Below are 25,931 nucleotides of genomic sequence, written 5' to 3' on the forward strand. Positions count from 1 at the left end.
CTCTGCCTCCCTCCTACAAGATTTAATTATCATAGGGTACCCGACACAGTTCGCACTGCACATTGCTCTCGCTCCACCCTCCCAAGATTTATCAGGGTCTCCGGTGGTTTTTCTTTCCAATTTTCTTCGTAAAGGTTTTCCGTGCCTCGGGCGGCATTTGTAATTCGGATAGCTGTGCCCATAAGCAAATCACAGAAGGAGAATGGTGGCGGTGGTAGAGGAGACACTCAGGAAGGAGGAAACGGCAGTGGAAGAAGAAGACGATGAGCACGAATGCAAGGAGAGGGTTTTGCAGAAGTACTTCTTGCAGGAATGGAAGGTTGTTAAATCTCTCCTTGAAAACATCGTTTCCAATGGCCGCGTCTCCGATCCCTCTTCCGTCCACAGAATTCGATCCATTGTTAGTTCACTTCTGCTCGACATTATCTATTTCAAGACTTCTTCATTATGATATGAAATCCGATTGATTCTTTTTTTGTGTTTCAGATGGACAAGTATCAGCAAGAGGGACAGCTACTGGAGCCTTACTTAGAGAGCGTAGTCTCTCCTTTGATGTCGATTGTGCGTAGTAAAACAATTGAATTAGGGGTCACTTCGGATGAGATACTTGAAGTAATCAAACCCATTTGCATCATTATCTATTGCCTGGTTACTGTTTGTGGATACAAGGCGGTTATCAAGTTCTTTCCACATCAAGTTTCTGATTTGGAACTCGCAGTTTCTCTTTTGGAGAAGTGCCATGATAAGGCTTCAGCTACGTCTTTGCGGCAGGAAAGTACAGGAGAGATGGAAGCAAAATGTGTGATACTTCTGTGGCTTTCAATTCTTGTATTAGTTCCGTTTGATATATCCTCTGTTGATTCTAGTATTGCAAATAGTAGTGATCTTGGTGAACTTGAGCTTGCCCCTCTTGTTTTGAAGATTTTAAAATTCTCTAAAGATTACCTATCCAATGCGGGTCCCATGCGCACCATGGCTGGACTTCTGCTATCTAAGCTTCTAACCCGTCCCGACATGACAAAGGCCTTTACCAGGTACTTTCTCATCATTCATTTTACTGCTTACTGTTAATGGTTGAAATTATATAGTTGATCGTAGTTCTTGCTGCACCTTAGTTTTCTATAAGGAGTCTGTTAATAGACTTTTATTTTGACTGAAGTTAAATATCTGACTACGTAGATTGTACCTATTTGCTCAAATAGCTTAGAAGATTTCCATTTGTTGATTCATAGAACCCCATAAGCACATCTTTGATTGATATATGCATGGGGATCTTAAAGACAATAAATTCATTTGAGAAAACATAAAGTGAATGGGCCTCAATGATAAAGGTACATGAACATCCATTTGAGTACTGACTGTGCTTCCAAGGAAGTTATAAATGAGCATAAGCAGGTTTCTCGTTGTGATATTACGGCTCATGGCATGGCTTGGCAACTTTACTTATAGGGTTTATATCAGGCTAGAGCCTACAGTTAATTTCCACCTGTTCGGTGTTAAGCCCTGCATTATGACCGAAAGAATTTTTATATCGTGCTTGCACTGACATGTGTATGTGTGTGTTTCTCTTTGAGCTTTAATGCATGGGCACATGAAGTATTATCTTCTGGCAAAGATGATGTCATGTCGCACTTTCAGTTACTAGGTGTTGTGGAGGCACTGGCTGCTATTTTCAAGGTTGGTGTTCTATATTTGTAAGCTTTTATTGCTATAATGAAAATGCTGAAAGTAGTTTTTAAAAGTAAATACTGTATTTCTTAATCTCTTCTCTACCCTTCAATTTTACAATCTATGTTTTCTTTCTGTATAAATAGATTTTAGTTCTTTGTTAAGTAATTTTGTCAATCATGATTTTGTTGTACTCTTTTATCAAATTATTGCTGGGTTTCTTTATGTGTTTATACTTCACCTCTCCTTCCCTTTTTTTGGGGTTGGGGGCTGGGGGTTGAGGGAGAAGGGTGCCTGGTGTGGTTTTACTTGATGTCTTATATATCCTTCATTGTAATCAGGCAGGTGGTCGGAAAGTGTTGATGGATGTTGTTCCCATTCTTTGGAATGATGTTTCATCATTAGTCAAGTCTGGTACTGCAGCTCGTAGTCCTTTGCTTCGTAAGTATTTGATGAAGTTAACTCAGCGGATAGGACTGACTTGCCTCCCCCATCGTTCACCAGCATGGTGTTATGTGGTTAGTAATTTTCAATCTTTGACATCTTCTTGCTCAAACTTCATCCATTTTGAATGTCTGAATTTAGGGTGATAAATGCCATCAGGAAAAATATTTATCCATCTTTATTTTTAAAGTACTTTTACAAAATATTCTAACATGAAAGTACTGTTATTTATAATGTGCTTACAAGAAAAATGTTTTAGAGTTCTAGCATATATATATATATGAAAGTTAGAATCTTCAATACTTTTCTGCATGAACCGTAGGATACATCACTCTTTGGACATCAATTTTTGAACCACTATTTGACTACTTGGGGATGCCTATGGAAGCTTGCAGGGATATATGAACCTAGCTATGCTTTGTGTTTCTTGTCTTGTGTTTTTGTTGCATCAGATGGATAGGACTATGTTCCATTTGCAAAATATGAGTTCTGGTAGTTTAAGGGCAAGTTAGAAGATTCATTGCCTTGCAAAATACTGAGGACCATTTCCTGAAAAGGGACAGATATACAGGCTGCCACCGGCAGACTAATACCTATAAGTCCATTGCTTGATATGTGGAGTGTGGACTCTTGCTTACTCCAGAAACTCTGCTTCATTGTTCTTTTCTGTCAACACTTTAAAGGTAGAAATGATGGAGATACTATTGAATGATCCTCTCTTGAAGTGCTTTCTTAATGGCAGGATAATGGTCTAAGACTTTTCTTTCTGTGCTTTCATGGTTACTATCCTAATTAACTATTTATTTTATCTTGCTGCATATTTCATGATTTATCTTTGGAGTTCATATTTATTTGTTAACTTTTCAAAGCCATCAAGTATACCACTATTCCTGTTTCATTCTTGTCTTATACATAGGGCAGAACTAGCTCACTTGGAGCGCATGTTTCTCTTACTGTATCTAAAAGACCTGATCAATGGAGTCCTGTTGCAAACATGTACCCCACCAAAGCAGAAGAAACTTCAAATGACATGCAAGATGAAGATATGGATGTTCCAGAAATTGTAGAAGAAATCATTGAGATATTACTTTCTGGATTAAGAGATACGGTATGTCTAAAGGGTGAGATCCTGCCATGACCTCAATTATGTTTTGTTAAACTATGTCGGCTGTAATGTGGAAAGCGTCCCATCCCATCATCCCATGACTTTTGAGTGTGTTTTGTTAAAGTAGGTTCTTAGTTGGAAACCCTGGCTAAAAATTCTGTTAATTCTTATACTTCCATTTTGATTGGTTTCATAAGTTCTATTGTATAATTTTTTGTTCTTGACAATTAAGCCTTACTTCTTAGCCATGATGCTCTACAGATTAGGCCTTGTCGTTAATGACTTCAGTTTCATTCATCTTCTAAAACATGAAGATAACTTTGACATGGGGATACTCACTACCAAAAATGTATTCTAATATGTTCATATATTGTTTTTGTTTGGAATTGAAATAGAAGGATATTCAATCTGTAAGTTGTTAGTTTTGCCAGTTTCATGGCTGATTTAAAGTTGATACTATTGGCAAAGCAGGACACCGTTGTGCGTTGGTCTGCTGCAAAAGGTATAGGCCGCATAACTTACCGTTTGACATCTGTCCTCTCAGAAGAGGTCTTGTCCTCTGTTTTGGAGCTGTTTTCACGTGGAGAAGTATGCTCATGCTGTTACTTTTTTTTTTTTAATATTACTTATGCTATTGAACTTTCTTTGCAATCTTTTTGGTGTCAATAAGTATTCAATTATTATAATTTTCCAGGGTGATGGTTCTTGGCATGGAGCTTGTTTGTCATTGGCTGAACTAGCACGTAGAGGGTTGCTATTGCCTGCCAATCTTCCCAAAGTTGTACCTTTTATTGTGAAGGTTGCAGTTTGGTTGAAATCTTTATTTTTTTTTTCCTTTGCACTTCATTACTTAGTTATTTGAGATTTTGGTGAACAATTTTGTATTTGTATATGTTTTTTCCCCTTTTTCTTCAATGGCACGGATTTACTTTTTTTCCCTCATTCTTAAATGTCATGGATTCATTTTTTGGAAATTTGTCTGCCTCTTATCTTTTTTTTTTTCTTCTATCGTGAATTCTACTTATGACACATTAAGTATCATGAACTTTATTTTGCTTTTTCTAAATTCCAAGGGGAGTTAGGAAAAATGGGAAGGGAATTAAGTTAATTCCTCTATTAGGGTGTTTATGAGGAAAGAGAAGAAATTAGTTCACTTAGCATTCCTGTCAAATTGGAGAGAAAAGGGGGGAAGCAGGCAGAATTTCACAAATTTAAACCTTTTTGGTTTTCATTTTTGAAATCTCTTACTTACACAATTAGAATATTCTTCTAAAGCTATGGTACTATTTTCAGTTTCACTTCATTATCTCCTAATAAACATCTAATCAATAAGAGAGAAATCAAATGTCTCTTCTTTTTTCTTTCCTTGTAATTCTCCCTTTCTATTCCCTTTCATATTTGAGTCTTTATCTCGTTTTTAGGGTGGCATGATTCATGGTATCACTTAAAATAAGTTCTTCTATGTGCTAGAAGCGAACATGTTAAAATTGCAGGAGTTAGTAAATCTTTGTAGTTGTGTGTTAGTAGCCTTTAGGTTCCCCTGCTCACCGTGTCTTATTTCTGTTAACTTGCATGCTTAATAGCACTTGATTGCTTTTAAGATTGTTACTAGGAATTTGCCGATTTTGCCTTGAGCATCAAGTTGTTATACATTCAGGTGATAATGGTATGACAGATGACACAGCTCCAACTCTGATCAAGAATAAATATTTTCCTTAATAGGCACTGCATTATGACATTCGAAGAGGTCCGCATAGTATTGGGTCTCATGTACGTGATGCTGCTGCCTACGTGTGTTGGGCATTTGGGCGGGCGTATTATCACACTGATATGAGAGAAGTATTGGAGCAGCTTGCTCCACACTTGTTAACAGTGGCATGCTATGACCGAGAGGTGATCTGCATTCTTTTCTCAAATAAAACCATTGTTCATTATTCTTTTCTGACTGCCAAAAATTGACTTATGACGCATAGGTCAATTGCAGAAGAGCAGCAGCAGCTGCTTTTCAGGAGAATGTTGGAAGACAAGGCAATTATCCACATGGCATTGACATAGTGAATACTGCAGACTATTTTTCACTTTCATCACGAGTAAACTCATACCTCCATGTTGCTGTCTCCATTGTTCAGTATGAAGGATACCTATATCCATTTGCAGAAGAACTGTTGTATAACAAAATTGGTCACTGGGTATGTATGAAAATGCTCCAATTCATGCCTGCTTCGACCTTAATAAAGCATACATCATCTTAACCCATGATAACTGTCAATACAAAGTTTGTCTTGAAAATCCTACCCTCTTTTTCTGACAGCAATATTTTGTTAGAATTGAAGCACAATGTTGTAAACCCCTGCTCCTCTCCTATTCCGCCAAAACCCATTTCTCTTCAAAAGCATGAGAATTTGAAAATGTATAGAAATCATCTGCGAGTTCCACCATCATTGATGTTATTGTGAGATGTATCATAATTAGCTCTTTTTCTTGTGGGTAGGGAGATCTAAATTTTCTTCTTGCACCAGAGTTACTGTTGAAATAAAGAATTCACATATTATATTGCTTGCTCTTTTGCTTAGTTTTCTTCTATCATCATTATCATGTATATAGCTCTTGTTTTGTGTCATAGTTTTATGGTGACTGGTTTCTATAGGAGAAAGGCTTGAGAGAACTTGCTGCAGAGGCCCTCTCCTCTCTTGTCAGATATGATCCAGAATTTTTTGCTAGCTATGTTTTGGGGAAATTGATCCCTTGTACTCTATCCACTGATCTATGCATGCGTCATGGTGCAACCTTGGCTTCAGGGGAAATTGTTTTGGCTTTACATCAATGTGCTTACGCACTTGCCACTGGTTGGTGATCTCATTTCCTTTATTAGTTGATCAGAAATGCAATAGAAAATTGTTATTATTAAGTGTTCCAGTGATTTGATATGCTATTGATCTATTCATGGTTTTGCATATACTTACATGTGGTGCTTTCGGAACTCACATATAAGAATTCTGAATTATAGTGCTCAGCCTTATTTTAAAAAAAAAAGAAATTAGAGCCATTTTATTTCAATAATTTGAATAATGTTTTGCGTTTAGAAAAAACTACTAAGGTGTTGTAAAAAGAAACATCAGAATAATTGTCTTGCACTTGCTCCACTTGATGCTCACAAATTAGATGGATGTTTCCCATCTTCATTTTCTTACGTTTTATTTGCTACTGTAGCATTTCAACTTATAATTATATCCAACACTCAGAAAAAGGAGTCACGGAGTGCTAGTTTTCAATGTATGGTTGTTCAGGATTATATTGTGGATATTATGATGTCTGTACTTGTGTGAAATCGTAAATAATGGCTTATATTGCCAGTAATTCATTCTTTTTGGGGAATGAAATTCTGGTTTTAGATTAAGGAGTAAAAGTTGGTATTCTTTTGGAGTTATATTATTATTAGTAAAACAGATATCGTCATTGATGTCAATGTCCTGGTCCCGTTCCTAGTTCAAGGAAATATAATGCTTTTTTTTAACTAATAAATGCGTAAACCAATTTATAAATAAGTCCAATTTCCTTCCTCAGATAAACAGAAAGATGTAGCTGGTATAGTTTCTGCTATAGAAAAAGCACGTCTTTATCGTGGGAAGGGTGGAGAGATAATGCGTTCTGCTGTTTCCCGCTTCATTGAGTGCATCTCCTTGTGTCATTTGACATTACCAGAAAAGATAAAGTGGGGTTTACTTGATACTCTTAATGATAATTTGAGGCATCCTAATTCTCAAATACAGGTGCTTCTTTTGATTTCAACTTTCTTTGCTAATAAGTTTATGATTTTATGCTGACATTTTGAATTTGTGAAAAAATTTTGCTTAAAAATGTCAGAATGCTGCTGTTAGAGCTCTTGAGCGCTTTGTGCGAGCATACCTTGTCAGTGCAAAATGTGAGACTGAAAGTGGTGTAACAGCAAAATACCTGGAACAGTTGACTGATCAAAACGTTGCTGTAAGAAGAGGATCTGCATTAGCACTAGGTGTTTTACCATATGAATGTTTGGCTGATCGGTGGAAACATGTCCTTTTGAAGCTTTGTAGCTCTTGTGCAATTGAGGTATTCTTCATAAAACGATGCTAGCCTTCTAAAAATTCCCACTGTCATGAACTGAACAGCATACTCAACTTGCTTAACTGGATATTTCCTATGCAGGACAACCCTGAGGACAGAGATGCTGAGGCACGAGTAAATGCTGTCAAAGGACTCATTTCAGTGTGTAAGACATTAACTCAGGCGAGAGAATGTTCTGATATTTGTTCTGGAGAGGACCACATGTCTGTGTGTCAAGTTATCAAGAATGAAGTGATGTCAAGCTTATTTAAAGCTCTTGATGATTATTCCGTTGATAACAGAGGTGATGTTGGTTCTTGGGTTCGTGAGGCTGCTATGGAAGGCCTTGAGACATGTACATATATCCTCTGTGTCATGGATTCCAATAGAAAATCCTATGGAGTTGAATCTCCGTTAGAGATGCCTGAAGGAGCTGGGAATGGAAGAATGATCCCCTTTTTTGATGCAAATCTTGCCAGCTGTTTGATTCAAGGAATTGTTAAGCAAGCTGTAGAGAAGATGGATAAAATAAGAGAAGCTGCAGCAAAGGTTCTCCAAAGAATATTGTATAACGAGACAATATTTGTCCCATTCATACCGCTGAGGGAAAAGCTAGAAGAAATTGTTCCTAATGAAGCACATTTAAAATGGGGGGTAAGTATGCAAAGGGTCATCTCTTCTGCAGTGTGATCTATGTTTGAGTACTTCAATGAAGAGGTTATTATGTCTTGCTTGCAGGTACCCTCCTTTTCATATCCTCGATTTATAAAATTGCTTCAATTTAGTTGTTATAGTAGAGCAGTGCTGTCAGGCTTGGTTATTTCAATTGGTGGATTGCAAGATTCTTTACGGAAGGCATCAATCTCTGCGTTGTTGGACTATATTCAAGCAGTTGACTCTGAAGACCCTAAGGAGAGAATGTCAAGAGAATATACGTTATCAGCTGACATCATTTGGGTGCTCCAACAGTACAAGAAATGTGATAGAGTCATTATACCTACTCTAAAGGTAATGGAAGCAATTTTGCTAAAAAGTATGAGTATCCATGCTTTAGTAAGAAGTGAAGGTAAACTGGCAACATTAGTAGTGACTAACCAGGAGCGAAACAATTACCTCACTATTCAATTGAAGATTTTTGCAAATTTCTTTATTTTTCTTCATGCCTTCACTTTTTGATATTTATTAATATCTAGTTTATAGATCCAGAAAACATGATAATAAGTGACAGTTCTTGCAAGCATTTTAAAATATTAACCCTGCTTACGAAGCTTCAATATCTTGACCAAGATTTTCGTGTATTTCAGACAATTGAGATTCTTTTCAGCAAAAAGATATTCTTGAACATGGAGGTTCGTTTGCTTGACCCATTTTTGTTGCTTCCAAATTCATTTATGCTGTTGGTTTCTTACTGTTCTCATTTTAGTTGGTTTCAGGATCTCACTGATGTATTATGAATAACATTCTGTATTTGATTTGTTAGTCTTTCATTCGTGCATCACTTAGGGTTTCATTTTCAGGTTCATACTCCAATCTTCTGCAATGGTGTGTTGGATTCTATTGCTATTGAATTGAAAGGGTCTAAGGATTTCTCAAAGCTATATGCTGGCATTGCAATTCTTGGATATATTGCTTCACTTCTGGAGCATGTAAACACTCGGGCATTCTCTCATCTTCTTACTTTTCTTTGCCATCGATATCCCAAGGTGCGTCTAGTGAATTTTATTTTTTAAATAGATGGAGAATTGGGTTTTATCTCAAAAGCTCAGACATCCATTTTCTTTTTCGTACTCAGATTAGGAAAGCTTCTGCCGAGCAAGTTTACCTTGTACTCTTGCAAAACGGGAATCTTGTTCCAGAGGAGAGGATGGAGAAAGCCCTTGAAATTATATCCGACACTAGCTGGGATGGTGACATTGAGGCTGCAAAGCATCGGAGGTCAGAATTGTGTGAGATTGCAGGCCTGGATCTGGGAGAACTTGTTGGCAGCAGAGATATAGTATCAAACAAGGACAGGGAGAAGAGGCGTGTGGCTGATGAAAATGCTTCGTATTCCTCGCTTGTTGGATCGACTGGGTTCTGATTTCTGAGTTCTGGCGGATCGTAACTCCTCTCCCGACCAAAGAAAACATTGTGCTTGAAATTTTGTGCTAGATTTTTTCCCAATAGATGTCATAACGAACTAATGCATGATTATATGAGCGTCCTAAAATTGAAACTACTGTGGTTTGGAAAAAAATTCCCCAAAAAAGCGAAGGAAACATTTGAAATATCATATGCGGAACAGAAAAGGAGGGGGAGGCCGGAGGAGAGAGGAAAGCAGGACCCTTGCTTTTGGGCTCTAGTTTGGCGAGACTTCGAAGGCCGGTTGAGGCCCAAAAGGCTCATAAGTATGTTTATATTTTGTTACTTAACAGCAAAGAGGACAAAAGGACTGGGCCACTAGGCCCATGACCCTCAGAGGAACCTTCCGTGGGTTTCAATTTTAAATACCAAATCCAGAGGGCCGGGAAAACGCGAAAGTAGTGGGGTTTTAATTCCGGCCGCAAGGTCCGGACTTCAATTGAATATCAGTGCGGCTTCGAATTTAAGCTAGTATTGGCCCAATCATAATAATAGGGTTAGTTGAACTTTCAATTTTGGGTGGGGGATTGGGTTTGATTTGGGCGATGATTCGGGCTCCATTAATGGGCTTAACCATTGGGCCATTAATGGGCTTGGAGATTTGGCTAAGATGGCCTCAAAAGGCTTAACTTGGGCCAGCATCGGGCTGAAATTTGGGCCTGGATTTGGGCAAATCAGTGCCTTAATGGGCTAAAATTGGGCCCGGATTCGGTCTCAATCTGTCCTAATGGTCTTAAATGGGCCAGACTTGCCTAAATTTTGTGGGCCTAGGATTGGGCTGAGATTTGACATTAATGGGCTTAATTTGGGCCAGTATTGGGTTGAAGTTGAGACTTGATCGGGCTGAGATTTTGGGCCTGGATTCGGGACCGATGGGGCGTTAAGTTTACGCAACTAAAGCCCACAAAAATGGATCTTCATTTCAACAACGTGACTATTACTACAGATTAAGCCATTACGCAATAATAGTAATTTCACTTTTAATTTAGGCCAACGAGCCCAACCCATTTAAACAGACTTCTCATTTGGTGGCCCAATATTACGTTAGTTTGCTTTTAATTTCAGGTCTCGGTAATCATTGGACTATATTAATATTATTAGATTATTTTTTATAATAGAAAACAATTAAACTCTAATTAAATTAAAATATTTTAATTAAAATTTAAAATATAAAATATTAAAAATAAATTATAAAAAATAAAAAATTATTAAAATAATTTAACCAATTAAATCAAATCAATTTAAATTAAATTAAACCAATTTAAACTAAATTAAATTATAAAATTTTAATTTTTAGGGGACAAACATTATAAGCATCTTATTGTGAAGTATACAGGCTTTTAATTCCGCTTTTGAAGAACAATTCTTAAGTTGAGTTGCCAATTTGGGCTACTGAAGCCCCCTAAAGCATTTTTATACTTCCTATAAAAACGCCATCATATATCCACGCCCAAAAGCCCCATTAATTAGGCTTCCATAATTGCTCTTTAACGGCATTAGACTATTAGCTCGCTGCAACTAAAACACATCACAAATCGAACTTCTTAACCTTCATTTTTTTGAAGCGAAAAAATAGCCTATTTTATTACAAGCGGTATATCTCGTCCACCGGGGGCCAATCCTGCAGTGAGTCATGGGAAGACGCTGGGAGATGAGGGCAGGCGTAATGCAAGAAGCTCAACTCCAGCTTCTGTCACCTGCATTACACATCCAGATCATGTGGATAAAGAACTGCTAAAGGGACCACTTTGTATTTAGCAACACAGCAGACAACAGTAACCATTGGAGGCAGGATGATACACAATGTCGAAAAGATAGTTGAGAAAGAAACCAAAACTGTGCTCAAATTCAGCACTACATTTGCAATCTGCAGTAAGAGCAGTCCATCTGCCAAGCCAAATCCGATCATGCCAGACCCCTATTTACCAAAATAATATATCTGAATGATTCAAATAACAGTAAATAAAGAAACTAGAAAAACAAAAGTAAAACAAAGTCCATCTATCAACTCAAATAAATAAAACACCTTTATTTATCTTGGGTGAAGATCCGTCCTGCCTTCAATGCTTCAAGTATGCGATTCTTCCATCATCATGCTTCCCTATCAAATTATGAAAATGGGTTTGAGGACGGGAACTGGCCTACACATAAGGGTGGAAGTGGATTAAATTGAAAATTTAAAAATTCTAGTTGATGAATTGAAGGGGTTTGGATCTTCAAAAGGAACCATATTCGGCCAAGGTTGGAGGAGAGGTAAGTTCTCTGAGTGACAAATCGAAGTTAGGAAGGAGGCCATTTCAATCCAAGAAGGGATATAGGCACAGAACTAGGTTTTGGTAATTTCATGCAGAATTTGACTAGGAATTAATCCTACAATTGTAAGATCATGAAACTAGTTTAATCAATAATTGATCTTGATGAAAAATTCTGACATTTGCAGAGAAAGGGGCTGCTCAAAGTACATGCCGCAAAGGGAAAGGGAAAGAGAGAGAAGTGAATTGAAGGGAGAAAGGAACTTCTAATTGCCACACTTTTCTTTCCTTTAATTGTGCTTATTTTGCTGGTAGAGTTGTTGTGTATATGTGTAATGGTGGTGTGTCTTGGTGCAGGAAATTGCACAGGTTGGCAAGTGTGGGAGCTTGAGTAATAGCAATTGTGATTAATGGCTTTGGTTGTGGTTATTTGCATTTGTTGGACATGAGAAAGGCTATAATGTATGTCACTAATAATCGGGAAACTGAATCTAAAAATGGTGCTAAGCATTAGCAATAGACATGGTAAGGGTGTGATAACCTTCACGAGTATGAGCCCATTATACTTAACCTTGGTATATTGGTATTGTTCAAAGTACAATACCCAAAGATACGTTAGAATTCACTTCAGACTTGTCCCATCAAATTGCTTCTCTTAGGGATATAAATTGATCCATAACTGGACTTATAAATGTCTAAATGATGTGATTTCACAACCAAATAAAATTGAGAAACAAGGATAAAATTTGATGAAGAGACCTTTGGTAACAGATTGAAAAGCTGCATGGGCTCTGCCTTCTTCCTAGCCATTGTTCGTCCTCATGTCTTTGGAAGATCTCCAGCAGTGCTCTGTAACTGTTTTCTCTGGCTCTCCGGCGCCGTTTCCCCAGGAGATGAAAGCGTCATTTGATAATGGGTCAAGATCCTTACTCGTTTTCTCTGCTGGATCTTTCGCTAGGGTTTTTCTGTTGTGGGGTTGAGTTTGACTTGTTTGAGCTTGGGCTTGTTGTTTTCTAGGCTAAGGACTTCCTGCGCTTATATTTACCATTTTAATTCTAATGGATCTTACCTTTGAAAAAAAAAAGAGACCTTTGCCTAATTCTATATTAGCAAAAGACATAGGAATGAATATAATACTAGTTGTTGGAATTGTGCTTTCTCAACAATTTGTGTAAGTTGAGTCATAATTATATTTACCATTTTAATTCTAATGGATCTTACCTTTGAAAAAAAAAGAGACCTTTGCCTAATTCTATATTAGCAAAAGACATAGGAATGAATATAATACTAGTTGTTGGAATTGTGCTTTCTCAACAATTTGTGTAAGTTGAGACATAATTAGACTTTCAGGTATCCAAATGATGTAATTCCAAGACTAAATGAAACTTAAAACTCAGAGCTAAAACTTTAAAGACGACACATTCACCTAATTGTGCTTGCAAATGACCTGAAATGTGGTTTAAAAACACAGCAAGTTAAAATAGACAAACTTTAAAGAAGACGCATTAAGTCCAAGCAATCTTTTTGTAGGCGTTTGCCCCGATCTAATCGGGGGAATGGAATTGATTATAGAAACATGAGTATCACATTTCAAAAATCATAAGAATTTTTTATAAAAGCAATAATTTATTAAACAATTCGTCTCGATTCAAACAGGAGTAATATGCCATACTAATGTGCCTTGAATGATCCACATCTCAAGTTCAGGCAGTGTTATCAAGGCGAGACGTGATGCTAAGGTGACAAGTTCTCCTATCGCATTAAGGAGAAAGGCAAGCCAACGCCATTTTGAGAGGCGGCGACAAAAGCTAAAATTTTTATATATTTTAGATATATGCATATAAATGCATTCTAATTTATAAATTAATAAACAATAATTCATTTCTCACAAATAAATAAGTGACAAATCACAAATCAACAATATCCATTCTAATTTCTAAATAAATAAACAAAAAATCTCACAAACAAATGAACAACAAATCACCAATCAATAGCACCCATTTTAATTTCTAAATAAACATTAACATTCATGATTCATCACAATTCACAAATTAAGTGTACCCATTTGAAATAAATAAGCAAAACAATCAATATCTACTTTCTAAAATTTATCAATTGAATGATAAACATTAAAACCAAGCAAGTAGCAACATATTAATCAGCTGGAGAGAAGAGGAGGAGAAGGGAGAGAAGAGGAGGATAACGGAAATGTAAAAAGAAAAAAAAATTATTCAGCTCTTAGCTTTACTGTTTACTGTTTAGATCAACAGGAGAATGGAGACAGTGATGTGCAAAGGAGAATAACGAGAGAGAAGGAAGGGAGTAGAAAAAGTAGGAGAATGTTGGGTAAGGTACTATGGAGAGTGTAGAGGAAGGGAGGAGCAGGAAGAAGCAGAGAGAGGAGCATAGAAGAGAGGACATACCTATTCGTGCTTTTTTCGGCTAGAAGGAATTAGGAGTTGGCTAGCTACTACTGATGTTTGGAGAAGGAATCGAGAGTCGGCTGTAAACCTTTAAAATTTGAAAAAAAAAATGGGCTTAGTGCCAGGCGACGCCTCGCCTGCCTATTGCCTGGCGCCTCGCCAGGCAAGGCGAGTGTCTCATGGCGCCTTTAATAACACGGGTCAGGCGCTGATGGAGTCATAATAATCTCCATGAATGAAAAGATATTGTTCCAAGTTATAATCACTTATACCATATTACCACATTCAAGATTCAACATCACCACGCATGATTGAAAGCTTGCAACAGTTTCAAAATTCAAAGCCCTCTCACAATATGATCGAACATGCTTGTCTGCCAAATTTTCAAATGATGATTGATGACAACCAATTGAAAAAAAAATCCTTCAACTGATCATCAACATATAGAACATTTGGACCAATTATTTCACTAATACAAGAGGCACTCAATATCAGAGTGCTTAAGAGAGTTGCACAATCAATTCTTTCATAGATGAAGCAAGTGCGTTTTGCATACATTTTGCAAGGAATGGCTCCACTTTTGATAAATGATTCTCAACTTGGTAGAGAAGAGGTAGGTGAGATAATAAGCGTATAATAAGCCTAGTCCTAAATTCTAGAAGCTCTCATTCTAATTGTTTATAAACGATGTTGTTGAATGAGTATCCAAATGTATACCTCAATGGAAAAATTAAAAAAGAAAAATAAGTTCAGCCATTTGGATTCAATTTTACCAAAACAGACATCAAAATCAATCAACACAAGATGCTGTCAAAAATTGTTGACACGACAAGTAATGTAGCAGGTGAGTTGGATTTCTGTTAAAGTGGAAATGATGTGGTAGATGAGCCTGTGGTGATGCAGATGATATCAACCGGCAAGAATCAAAGCTGATGGGACTTGGCAAATGGAAAGCTTGGTGAGCTCAACTGGGTTTGGGCAATTTTGACTAGACCCTATCATATCTTGCTGAAGGCACTTCAAAAAAGAGTTCCATTGGCACTAGAGAGTTCATGAAAGTGAGGGAAAATTGCCGAGCATGCTATGATGACGAAAAACTTAGTTTCGGCGTATTGATCATCAAAATTACTGAATGGGGTTTTCGAAAGACAAGGAGAGGCAAAAAGTGATGGGATACATGAAACCTGGCCAGCTCTAATGGGGGCTTTTTTTGGTTCCAATTGTTAGTTTGTTACCCCAATGAAACTCGTGTTGTGGGCGTCTTCAAGCAACTCAATTTACTTATATATGGTTGGGAAGTTTGTAACAATCTAATTCTAATTGGTTGAAATAACTTTTGAACCTCTTTTTACACTATAACTAAAATACTAAACTAAGTTAATTGTAACTTCATTTGTTCCTAACCCACCAATGTGGGATATATACTACCCACCCGAGCAGTAGGTGTTACTTTCTCTCTCACTAAATTTTGGGATGTCATCGTTGCAATTCTACTATACTATATTGGGTACAATTGCTAAACTATGACTAAGCCCTCAGATATTGTGATTTGCTAGTATCTTGAAAGGCTACACCTTACCTCAAGATAGTTATGGACTCTTTTCTTGTATTAGATTTATTTTAGGATTAGATTACCTTATCCTTTATCTTAGAATTAGATTGCTTTATCTTTTATCTCTTTGTTTTCTTATTTCTTAGGGCTCCTCTCTCAATAGAATTTGTGTTAAGCAGTAACACTATTCCTTACATATAATGTTGGAAGATTAAAAGTAAAATAAGCAGATTTATTTCATCTAAATTGAGATCTGAACTCTCTTAACAAGTCAAAAGGTTAGAGCTCCCTTCATTGAGCTCACAACAACAACAAGTGGGCGAGGAAAGAATGAAAGAAAACCAACGGCTTTGGCCCTGAACTCTGATTCTAAAGAAAACAGACCTGTGAAATGATCCAGGAGACATAACAAATTGATATCAAAGCCTAGCGTCATGGGAAATCAAAATAATATACAACAAAAAGTTAGAATTCCATATCAGACTCTCTGAAGAAGTTAAAAATAGTGATGTTAGGAACAAAAAGAGATTCAACAATTACTTGAAACTATAACTCAACAATTAACTTTGGTCTAAAAGGTTGAACAGCGACAGAATCAAGAGAGCCAAATGGGAACAGGCTGCAGCAGCCAATCAAATTTTCCAAAGAGAATTGAAGAGGCTTGATGCTAGGCTTGGAATGGTACCAAGCTGGACTTCCCTACTTATGATGGCAAGGAGGATCCATTGGGGTGATTGAACCGTTGTGATCAATTTTTTACAATCAATGAATAGTAGAGGCCAACAAAGTGTCGCACTCGCGGCATTGCACATGATTGGAGAGGCTCAATTATGGATTTTCAAACTAGAACAGGAAGAATTGGGATTAAAGTGAGACACCTTTAAAAATTATTGTCACCTGCGCTTTGGACTTCCACTAAAAAGCAATCCTTTGGATGAGTTGGCCAACTTTAAACAAACCAATAGCATGGAAGAGTACCAACATGAATTTCAGGCTTTGTTAGCAAGGATAAACTCAATTATAGGAGCATAACAAGTGGAGATATTCACAGCTGGACTAATTGAACTAATAAGAATGGATGTGTAACTTCAAAATCCACCCAATCTTGCAACATCCATGAGCTTATCAAGGACCTTCAAAAAAAAAAAAAATTTTGATGCAAAATGGAACTATACGAAATTTTTCACCAGCTTGGTTGGGAAACAAATAATATGCACCCTCATCATCCACTTTGCTAAAAAAACCAAAGCACCAATACTCAAACTGTATCCATAGGTAGTCACAACAGTAGCACTTAGGGCCCTACACTAAAGCAATTGATTAAAGGTGAAATGGCAGGTAGATGTGCGAAGGGGTTGTGTTGTACGTTATAATGCAAGTCATCAATGTAAGATATTATTTTGGTTATAAGTCGACGACTAGAGTGATCCAAGTGAAAGCACACTGTGATTGAAGAAGCAATCGGGAGGTTTTAATTCAATGGAACTTTGAGCTTGAGGACAAGCTTTTTGTCCAAGAGGGAGTGGTGTTATGAACTCTTTTCTGGTATTAGATTTATTTTAGGATTAGAATGCCTTATTTTTTATTTTAGAATTAGATTGCTTTATCCTTTATTTTAGGATTAGATTATTTTATCTTTTATCTATTTGCTTTCTTATTCCCTAGGTTTCCTATTTCAGTATGTGTTAAACAACAGCACTATTCCTTATATATGTTGCTGGAAAATCAAAAATAAAACACGCAGATTTATTAAAACTTTCTTAGTGAATTTAAAAAGTTAGAGCTCCCTTCATTGAGCTCACAACAACAATTGAGCGAGAAAATCAAGGAAAACCAACCCTTCAGCCTTGGACTCTGATTTTACTGTAAACAGGCCTATGGCACGATCCGTATCTAGGGGTCATAACATTTTAGTAGTCCTGATCTGGGTTACTTATAAACTTCATTTGCTCCTAACCCACTGATGTGGGATATATACTATCCACCCAAGTGATGGGCGTTACAAAGTTGACCTATAGTAGTAGGAGGCTTGATTGTTGACCAAACAAGAAGGAAGGAGGTGTGATAGCCTTGCCTCTACTTGATGAGGCGGGTTCTATTTCTAGTTTTTTTTTCTCAAACAAGTAATTAAAGAATGAAATTTTCAAAGGACAATGAAACTTGGCAAGAATGAAGCTATAGCAAACTGGATTGATGTTAGGATTTGATACCAAATTGATAAACTAGAAAGAAGAAAGGGCAGAATAAGGAACAAATCCTTCACTAAAAGAGAAATAATTCTCAGTTGTACTATTGTGAACAAATTATCAAATTCAAAGCTCCTGAATATTAAGAAAAATAGCCCTATTTATAGAGCATGCAACTAGGATAAGGAAACCCTACTTGAAATATAATTAGGAATACTAAGTAAGATAAGCTTCCTAAATTAATAGTAGATCTATCAATAATAAAATTCCTTAAATATAACTTCTTAAGTTCCTATTTCTCCAACAAAAAAAAAATCCAAAATTGTATTAGACTGTTCATCTAGCATCATCTAGTTAATTGGCACTATTCAACAATATCAAGAAGCTTTACAGTTGAGTAAGAATGATAGATAGAGATTGTGATCTAACCCCAACAACCTCATCAATATGTCACCAAGAAACAAAATGAGGAGATCAAGAAAGTTGGAGAAAGGTATGAGATTACAAGCTAGCAAATAGGATAGAAATTTAAAAATACCCTGAAGTTTTAGAGCTCGGGTGTGTCTTCTCCCCAAGCAATATTGCCAACCTTCATTAAGTAGGCCTACATCTTGCTCACCTGGAGAGCCAATCCTAGATGAGGAAAGTTTGCATATAAGAAATTCCAGATCTGCAAAGCCAAATACACGAGCAGAAGTGTAAAATTTTCTGCTTTGCCAAATAACAAAACAAAAAGGAGAAGATAAGAAAATGAAACAGGTAAGAAATTGAATGGAAACAGGAAATTCCTGACCGTTTTCTGTTCATGCTTACTAGGGTATTAATAAAGTATTACACACAATTTCAGAATATCCAAATATTTCCTCAAATTCTTCATCAGGAATATACGTTACAAATTAAAAACCATAGGCAGCAAGTATGGCATTAACAATTTAAACAAAAGGCTAGCATAACTGCAAAAGCCAAACATAATGATCATATTAGTGGAGAAGTTGAAGGCAATTAGATCTCAACAATTAAGACTACAATAAGGTTGGCATTGGACAAAAGAAAGACAATTAAGGTTTATACAAAGCACTTAAATAAAATTCTGAAAAGCACAAATTATGATTTGTCTACCAGCGGCCTATTTATATTAGGTAAACTAAAAAATATTTACTGAACAATACTTTGGATGTTCCTGTATAGACACACATAGAAAGCAGCACCTTCACGAGGGAGCTTTACTTCCATTCACTTTGGGCACCTGCAAATAATAAAATGCTATAAGAGAAGGAGAAATCTGAGGATAAGAACCACTTATTCAAGAAAACAGAAAACGAACTGGAAGTATATAAATTAACAGGTTGAAGGTTCAAATTAATTGGAAAATATACAAGCCAATTAGGATCGAAGCACAAAATCTCAATTCCACTAGGAAACCTAAAAAAGAATATCTGCCCCTGCCGGAAAGTAGCTTCTACGACCGAGTGGTACCAGTCACATTTCAATATCAATGCACTATAACGGAAATGAGATACGATTAACAAGTTGATATTCCGTGTGAACCAAGTTCAGAACTAAGAATCCAAATTAAAGAGATTAATAAAACAAATTACATACTGAAGATGCGGAGGCTTCCCGCGGTGAACAAACAATAAGGCAGTTGCTTCCACCACATCAGAGCCGCCGGCCGTCCAACCCTACGACTCTCTCTATATATATAGTTCGATCAGTCCAATTCGCTGCAAAACCGAGTGATAATCATCAGTGATCACAAAGATAATATATAGAGGAAGTTGCACCAATTAAGTTCAGATTCTTGAAGAAGAGAAAGAAAATGAACCTCAGGATGATTGCGATGGTCGGATGGAAGATTATATTCGTGTGGATTGTGAAAGACGGAGCAATAGCAACAGATTAGGGCTTTCAGAGGAAAGACACAGAAGACGATAACCGTCGAAATAAAAAACGCAGTCCAAAACTCAGAAATACCTGTCCCAATTTATATTTATATCCCCAGTAATTCAGATTCCCACTTCGCAACAAAGTATACATGTATGAGAAATGGGCAAACGGCCAAGTGAGCAATTACGAGATATAAACAAAGCCTAGACCGCCTAGGTTGAATCGCGAACAGGCAAAGCGCTCGATTTCGAGTTCCTGGAATCGAGCCCTACCATCCTCTCTCTCCTTGTATCCTGCCCTTCACGTTAAACATGAAACAGGTCATGTTTCATCAATGAATTAAGACCGAAACTGGGCCAAAGACCGACTAGTTTGATACTAAAACACATGCCTTGAAGGCTTGAACACAAGAAGAAAAAAAACAATCTAAAACGCGCGATTTAAAAATCATTTTAAACAATATATATTTATTATATTTCATTTTTATTGTAAAAAATAAAAAAATAAATTATTATAATTATGTGTTATAAATATATATATTAAAATGCATGTAATATTAATATCGCTATGTATTCTCAAAAAAAAAAATATTAATATCGACGTGATTCAAAGAATTTATAATTAAGAACGAACCGGTTCGGAACTGTTTTAAATATTAAAATTTATTAAATTAAAATAATATATTAATATTAATATCGCTTTCATTCTGAAAATTTTTAATTGAGACCGACTCCCTTAGCTGTGCAAATTCAGTTATGGTAATCAATTAAAGTTGTTTAGTCCAGATGACTAAAACATTTCATAGAAATTGTTCAAAATTTGAGATCTGAGTCTTTTAATCCCATTTCCCATAGTTATCATATAATAGATCTTTTAAAATACTTCGAGCATTATAAAAAAAGAAAAAGTTAGGATAATCCGCAAAACATTAAAAGTTACAATTCAATCTAATATTTTTATGAGTTAATGATTAAAGAAATTTATTTTTTTATTTTTATAATTATAATTTAATTTTTTTATTATTTATTAATTAAATTTCACATTATTATATTATTTTAATTACACATTAAGTTTTTCATTAAAAATTAATAAAATTTTTACTTCACTTTATACATTATTATCACGTCATTTTACCACATTAATAAAATTAAATTTAAAATATAATTATTGTAAATTAAAGGTCATAATTTAATTAATAAATTTTTAATAATTATAATATAATTGTAATTTTTTAAAAGTTAAAATTTTTTATCATTTTTTAAAATTAAAATTTATAATATTAAAAAAATAATTTATATTATTATTATTATAAATTTATTAGTTTTATCAATATTTTAGGATATCAATTTATTTTAATTTAATTTAAAATTAACTCACATCTTAATTATTTTTAATCCATATTAATTATTATTATAATTTAAAAAGTATATGATCAATAGTATATTAATTACATTTTATAATATGAAATATAGAATTAATTTAAGATTATATTTGATATAATTTATTTTTAAGAATATAAAATAATAAAATAATTATAAAATAGCATTTTTTTTTTACTTTCAATCATATTGTTAATTATCTAATTTTCTAAACTACAATAATAATTTGTATGACTTAAAAAAAATAATTTAAAAAATAAGTTAATTTAAAATTAAATTAAAATAAAATTAATATATTAAATTATTAATAAAATTAAAAATTTTATAATAATATTATAAATATTTTGCCGTATGATAACAAATGACATAATAATATAATTCTTTTAGTCTTTAGTCTTCCACGAAAATTTCGGAGTGTAATTGAAATAAATGTTTCAATTATAAAAATGTGTGATTTAATTGATAAATTATAAAAAAAATAAAATACAATTACTGGAAAAAAAATGAACCCTTTTAGTCATTATTTATATTTATATTTGAAAAATTAAAAATTTAAATTTAAAAAGTGCAATTTAAGTAATTAATTCTAACCAACTATAGGCAATCAAATTTCACCCTCAACCACATATAAACTTTAATATGCGACCCTGAAACGCTAGTCTAAACATAGTTTCATTTCTTATTATCAATAAAATGTATTTTTTAAAATCTAAAACAAAATCTCCTTAAAAACAAACAAACAGACAATTTAAAATTGACTGTGGAAAAAGCAAATGAATGAATGCATGACCAGTATCTTGAAAATTTCTCTGCAATATCTAATGCTTTATTTTGGAATTAGTAAAACATTAATAAAATAACAAAAAGGAGGAGGTACTATCTAGATCTAGTAGGTATAAACCGATGCTTATGAGATAGCAAAGATGCATTATAAACTTTTAACGTCGGTACACGAGTCCAGCACCTAGACAAACCTTACAAGCCCATTTTATATTGTTGTACCAAATACTGTTCTATGCCCCTCAAACGCCAAGCTGAAATGGCACACCAGTAACTGGGATCCACGACTCTCCTTGTATGAGCTTACCCACACAAAAAGGACCAGCTTCTTGTGGACTATTAAACACATGAAAACCAGGCCAATTCACTCTCCTTGCAGTGGAAGAGCCCATGCCTGTATTCTTATATTCTGCATAAAACAGAGTTGAAAGTGCAAAATTACCATGCCATTCTCCCCAACCCTTTGGATCAACTAGACCATCAATGTCTGTCTCCATAAACACGGTTCTTGAATACTCCCTCCACGGCCTGCCTAGATAAGTTCTAAATGAATTTTCAACTGCAGCAAATTCTGGAGTTGGCCTAATTCTTGATTTATGTACAGAAATTCCTGTATTTTCGTGAGGGCCATCTCTTGATTGTGCAGTTATAAAGTTGCCTTGGCCATGATTTGGTCTCCTTATAAAGATGTCGCAGTTTTGAAATACTACTGCAGCATTGCCGAATATAAAATCAATGGTGCCATATATGCGACAATCACGATAAAATTGCCTCATGGTAAGCACATAGAGAGTGTCTTGATAACCTTTAAAGCTGCATCGGTAGAAGACTGAAAAATCTGAACTCGCCCTTAATGCTACCGCCTGGGCTTTATAGGGACCAGCTGTGTTCTCAAATGTGATGTCTCTAGCCCAAAATCCATCCCCTGACACCCCTGCAATTGGACAGAAGTTGAGCTAAGCCATTAAAGAAAGAATAAGAAGAGACTCTTCTACTCTTCATGCTAAACTATAAGCTTACCAACGGTAGCTGAGCCAAAGGTGGTATCGCCATCTGCAACATTTCGATTACCCGTTATGATGGTTCTATCGATGCCATCGCCCACAAGCATCACATTTTTAACTGAATGATCAATTTCTATCTTCTCATTATAAACTCCTGCTTTCACGTAGATTATTACTCGTCGGGTTCTCTTGCTACCGAATTTTTTAAGTGCAGCTATAACATCGTTAATTTTTCTGTGAGTACCAGAACCATCATTTGCTACTACGAAGTCTGCCTTCGACGTTGTAGGAGACCATGATGTTAGAGTTCCCCCTACCTGATTGTCTTGTGGTCTTCGTGGTACTCCTAATAAAGCAGCATTTAGAAGTTTAGGATAATTCAGATTAATGGAAAAAAATTAGGTAAATGCTTATTTAATTCAAAGGGAAAATCTTGACGAGCATTTACAAATGATTTTGATATTTCTAAAATTATTAGAATAATATACTATTTTGATTAAATTAATCTACATTAGTTTTGAAATAAATAAATAATTTATTCAATTATTTTAAATAGTTTTCAACTACTAATTAAGTTAAGTTAAATGCTAATTTATTTAAAAAATTTTTTACTTTATTTATCTCTAAATATAAAATATAGAATATCGGGATTCAAGAAAAAAATTGAATATAACGAGATCCGCATGTATGAATATGTGAAATGGCAAGTATATATAGGGGATCTAAAAAATTGTGTCCACCATGAGCTTTTTTTTTTTTTTTTTTTTCAAAAAAGAAAAAAAATAATTATATGTAAACTCATGTGCTGGTATCGCTGTTTCTTGTGGGGAGAAATTACTCTAACAAACCGGTATGGCATAGTTAATCTAATAGGTTGTGTTAATTTTTATTTTTTAAAAAAAATAGATTTCATTTAATATTGCAGAAATTTTATATATATAAACATGTACAAAATTTTGAAAGTAATTTATTAATTCATTTGTAATAGCGATTCTGTGCAAGTATTAATTAATATCTCAAAGAAACATATTGATTTTTAAAAGGAAAACGCTGTAAATTTAGTGATGAAAATCTAGTATATCGTGTTCAATGGTTGGTTTAAATTAATCCAAACCATCTTCATCTATTTACTATATAAGTCAGTTGATTTTTTAAACAAATTCAATCTATCCATATATCTTTTTATTAGTTAACCAATAATTAATTATTCAAATCATTTATAATAATTCGAATCATTTCATACTAATTATGAAATGTAATTGAAAAATAATTTGAATTTCAATTCAAATGCTAATATAATAAAAGTATAGTTGAAAAAAATAAATTAGAAAATATTGTAAAAAATTAAATAAAAATAAAAAAATTAAATTTAAATATTAAATTTAAAATAATAAGAAAAAAATATTACATTTCAAATAATAAGTAAACCAAATACCTAATTAATTTTATAAATTATACATTTTTAAATTTAGCAAATTAAACAAAGCTTAATTTCAAAATAAAAATTATAATTATAATTATTTAAAAATTAAAAAAAATTAAAATAATTTTTTATATTATTTTAATTATTTTTAAAAATATAACTAATTTAATTTTATAAAAATTAAAAAATAAAATATATTTTACACATTATTTTAATTATTTTTAAGAATCAAAAAGATAATTACTTTTAAATTTTATAAAAATTAAAAATTACAATAATTTATATATATTAATTTATTTTTTTCATAAATGTAATTAATTTTAATTTTATAAAAATGTAAAAATTATTACATATGAAATAATTATAGAAAAATAAAATAATATATCTGTATTATAAAATTAAAAAATTATTTCACCTGAAATAATTATAAAAAAAATAAAATAACATATTATTTTGATGTAAAAATATAGTTAATTTTAATTTTTTAAAAATTAAAAAATAAAAATAAAATAATTAAATTGAAATATTATATTTTTAATAATAATAGAAATAAAAAAATTAATTTAAATTAAATTCAAAAAATAAAGTTTGGATAAAATTAAAATTTAAAAAGTAATTGAATATAATAAGATTATTTGTTAGTTAACCAATAAAAAATATATATATATAAATTGGGTGAAATATTCAAATCAATCTAACATAACTATATACCTATTTATCTACTTTTTGTTGGTTTATATACCTATTTATCTATTTTTTTGTTGGTTTAAATTAGGTTGGATTGGTTGAATTTTATAGATCCAACCTATTTATGGATACGCCTACTCATGGTAAAATAATCCTTGAATTCCGGCGAGAAGTGGAGACAATTTGATTTAAGAAATCCATAAATTGTAAACAAAAAGAAAATTAATTACCTTTCCTTATGCTACTTCCTTGCGTTTGCAAAGCTAAGGCTTTATTGAGCCAAAATGTCAAATTGTGAGTCACTAGTTGAATCTCATCAAATCCTTTCTCGTTCAAGCCATTCAAGCAGGTTCTATGATTAGTTAACACACCACTGAGCCACATGCGAGTATCATCATGGGTCTCATTCTCATTGAGAAGCAATTGTGAGAGTCGAAATTCACTTTCACTATAAAGCTTAACACAGTCGCTGAAAGCCATACCAGCATGATTCAACGGCCGGCTCAATTCATCACCCATTGACTGAACCCATTTTCGAATTTGCAGAATTTGAGTTTGGGCCATTTGAATCGTCTCGAATCCATCGAGCTGAAGGGACATGGCCGATGAGGTAGTCATGGTTAGTATAAGGAAGAAGATGGTGAAACTAGTGGACATTTCTGCTGTGGAAGAAGATGATGGTATACAGATGGATTCGATGTGCCGAAAATAGAGTCGTTACGGATTATATATGGAGCACATTGAAAAGACAAACACGTACACACTTGTTATGGCCAAGTGTCAAAGATGCGACTGCAAAATGTAGCTTCATTCACTGGCAGTGATGGTGCATGCAAACTAGGGATAAAGACGAAGTACTTAAATACAATGTCAAATTCATCATTCCGATATAAAAACATATATTTATATATATTGAATGGTTCTGGACGTTACATAA

At 34.2% G+C, this 25,931-nt stretch overlaps 2 protein-coding genes and 1 long non-coding RNA gene across 9 annotated transcripts; 1 reads left to right on the forward strand and 2 right to left on the reverse strand.

Moving 5' to 3' along the window:
- The first annotated feature begins 1 nt into the window (after position 1).
- Positions 2–9,518, forward strand: LOC110615286 (tubulin-folding cofactor D). The gene is made up of 17 exons (XM_021757090.2): positions 2–400; positions 487–1,034; positions 1,575–1,677; positions 2,010–2,186; positions 3,029–3,220; positions 3,689–3,805; positions 3,912–4,016; positions 4,940–5,110; positions 5,191–5,406; positions 5,865–6,063; positions 6,782–6,987; positions 7,082–7,306; positions 7,403–7,954; positions 8,039–8,308; positions 8,605–8,649; positions 8,818–9,003; positions 9,093–9,518. The coding sequence occupies exons 1-17, from the start codon at positions 203–205 to the stop codon at positions 9,378–9,380; spliced, it is 3,798 nt and encodes a 1,265-aa protein (XP_021612782.1). The 5' UTR covers positions 2–202; the 3' UTR covers positions 9,381–9,518.
- A 1,373-nt stretch (positions 9,519–10,891) lies between these two features.
- Positions 10,892–20,130, reverse strand: LOC110615290. 7 transcript variants are annotated; one of them, XR_006350752.1, is made up of 8 exons: positions 19,660–20,130; positions 19,437–19,558; positions 19,004–19,080; positions 18,373–18,504; positions 12,914–13,120; positions 12,433–12,762; positions 11,448–11,557; positions 10,892–11,339 (listed from the first exon to the last, which is right to left on the reverse strand). It is a non-coding gene; the product is annotated as an uncharacterized LOC110615290 (long non-coding RNA). The 7 variants fall into 7 exon arrangements; XR_006350751.1 differs by having other exon boundaries at positions 11,448–11,562; XR_006350750.1 differs by having other exon boundaries at positions 11,448–11,522; positions 19,660–20,129.
- A 1,787-nt stretch (positions 20,131–21,917) lies between these two features.
- LOC110615288 (probable pectinesterase/pectinesterase inhibitor 36) lies at positions 21,918–25,667 on the reverse strand. Its single transcript, XM_021757093.1, has 3 exons — positions 25,225–25,667; positions 22,901–23,230; positions 21,918–22,814 (listed from the first exon to the last, which is right to left on the reverse strand). The coding sequence occupies exons 1-3, from the start codon at positions 25,649–25,651 to the stop codon at positions 22,123–22,125; spliced, it is 1,449 nt and encodes a 482-aa protein (XP_021612785.1). The 5' UTR covers positions 25,652–25,667; the 3' UTR covers positions 21,918–22,122.
- Between the last annotated feature and the right edge of the window lie 264 nt (positions 25,668–25,931).

Source organism: Manihot esculenta, chromosome 5 (assembly GCF_001659605.2).
Source record: "Manihot esculenta cultivar AM560-2 chromosome 5, M.esculenta_v8, whole genome shotgun sequence".
Classification (NCBI taxonomy): Eukaryota; Viridiplantae; Streptophyta; class Magnoliopsida; order Malpighiales; family Euphorbiaceae; genus Manihot; species Manihot esculenta.

Excerpts from the sequence above, each read along its gene's own strand:
- LOC110615288 (XM_021757093.1), bottom strand. The coding sequence starts at position 25,651 with ATGTCCACTAGTTTCACCATCTTCTTCCTTATACTAACCATGACTACC. Across the intron at positions 23,231-25,224 it reads AGGAAGTAGCATAAGGAAAG|GAGTACCACGAAGACCACAA; the intron begins GTAATTAATTTT and ends CTGCTTTATTAG. Across the intron at positions 22,815-22,900 it reads CTTTGGCTCAGCTACCGTTG|GGGTGTCAGGGGATGGATTT; the intron begins GTAAGCTTATAG and ends GTCCAATTGCAG.
- LOC110615286 (XM_021757090.2), top strand. The coding sequence starts at position 203 with ATGGTGGCGGTGGTAGAGGAGACACTCAGGAAGGAGGAAACGGCAGTG. Across the intron at positions 4,017-4,939 it reads TTGTACCTTTTATTGTGAAG|GCACTGCATTATGACATTCG; the intron begins GTTGCAGTTTGG and ends TTTCCTTAATAG. Across the intron at positions 6,988-7,081 it reads ATCCTAATTCTCAAATACAG|AATGCTGCTGTTAGAGCTCT; the intron begins GTGCTTCTTTTG and ends TAAAAATGTCAG.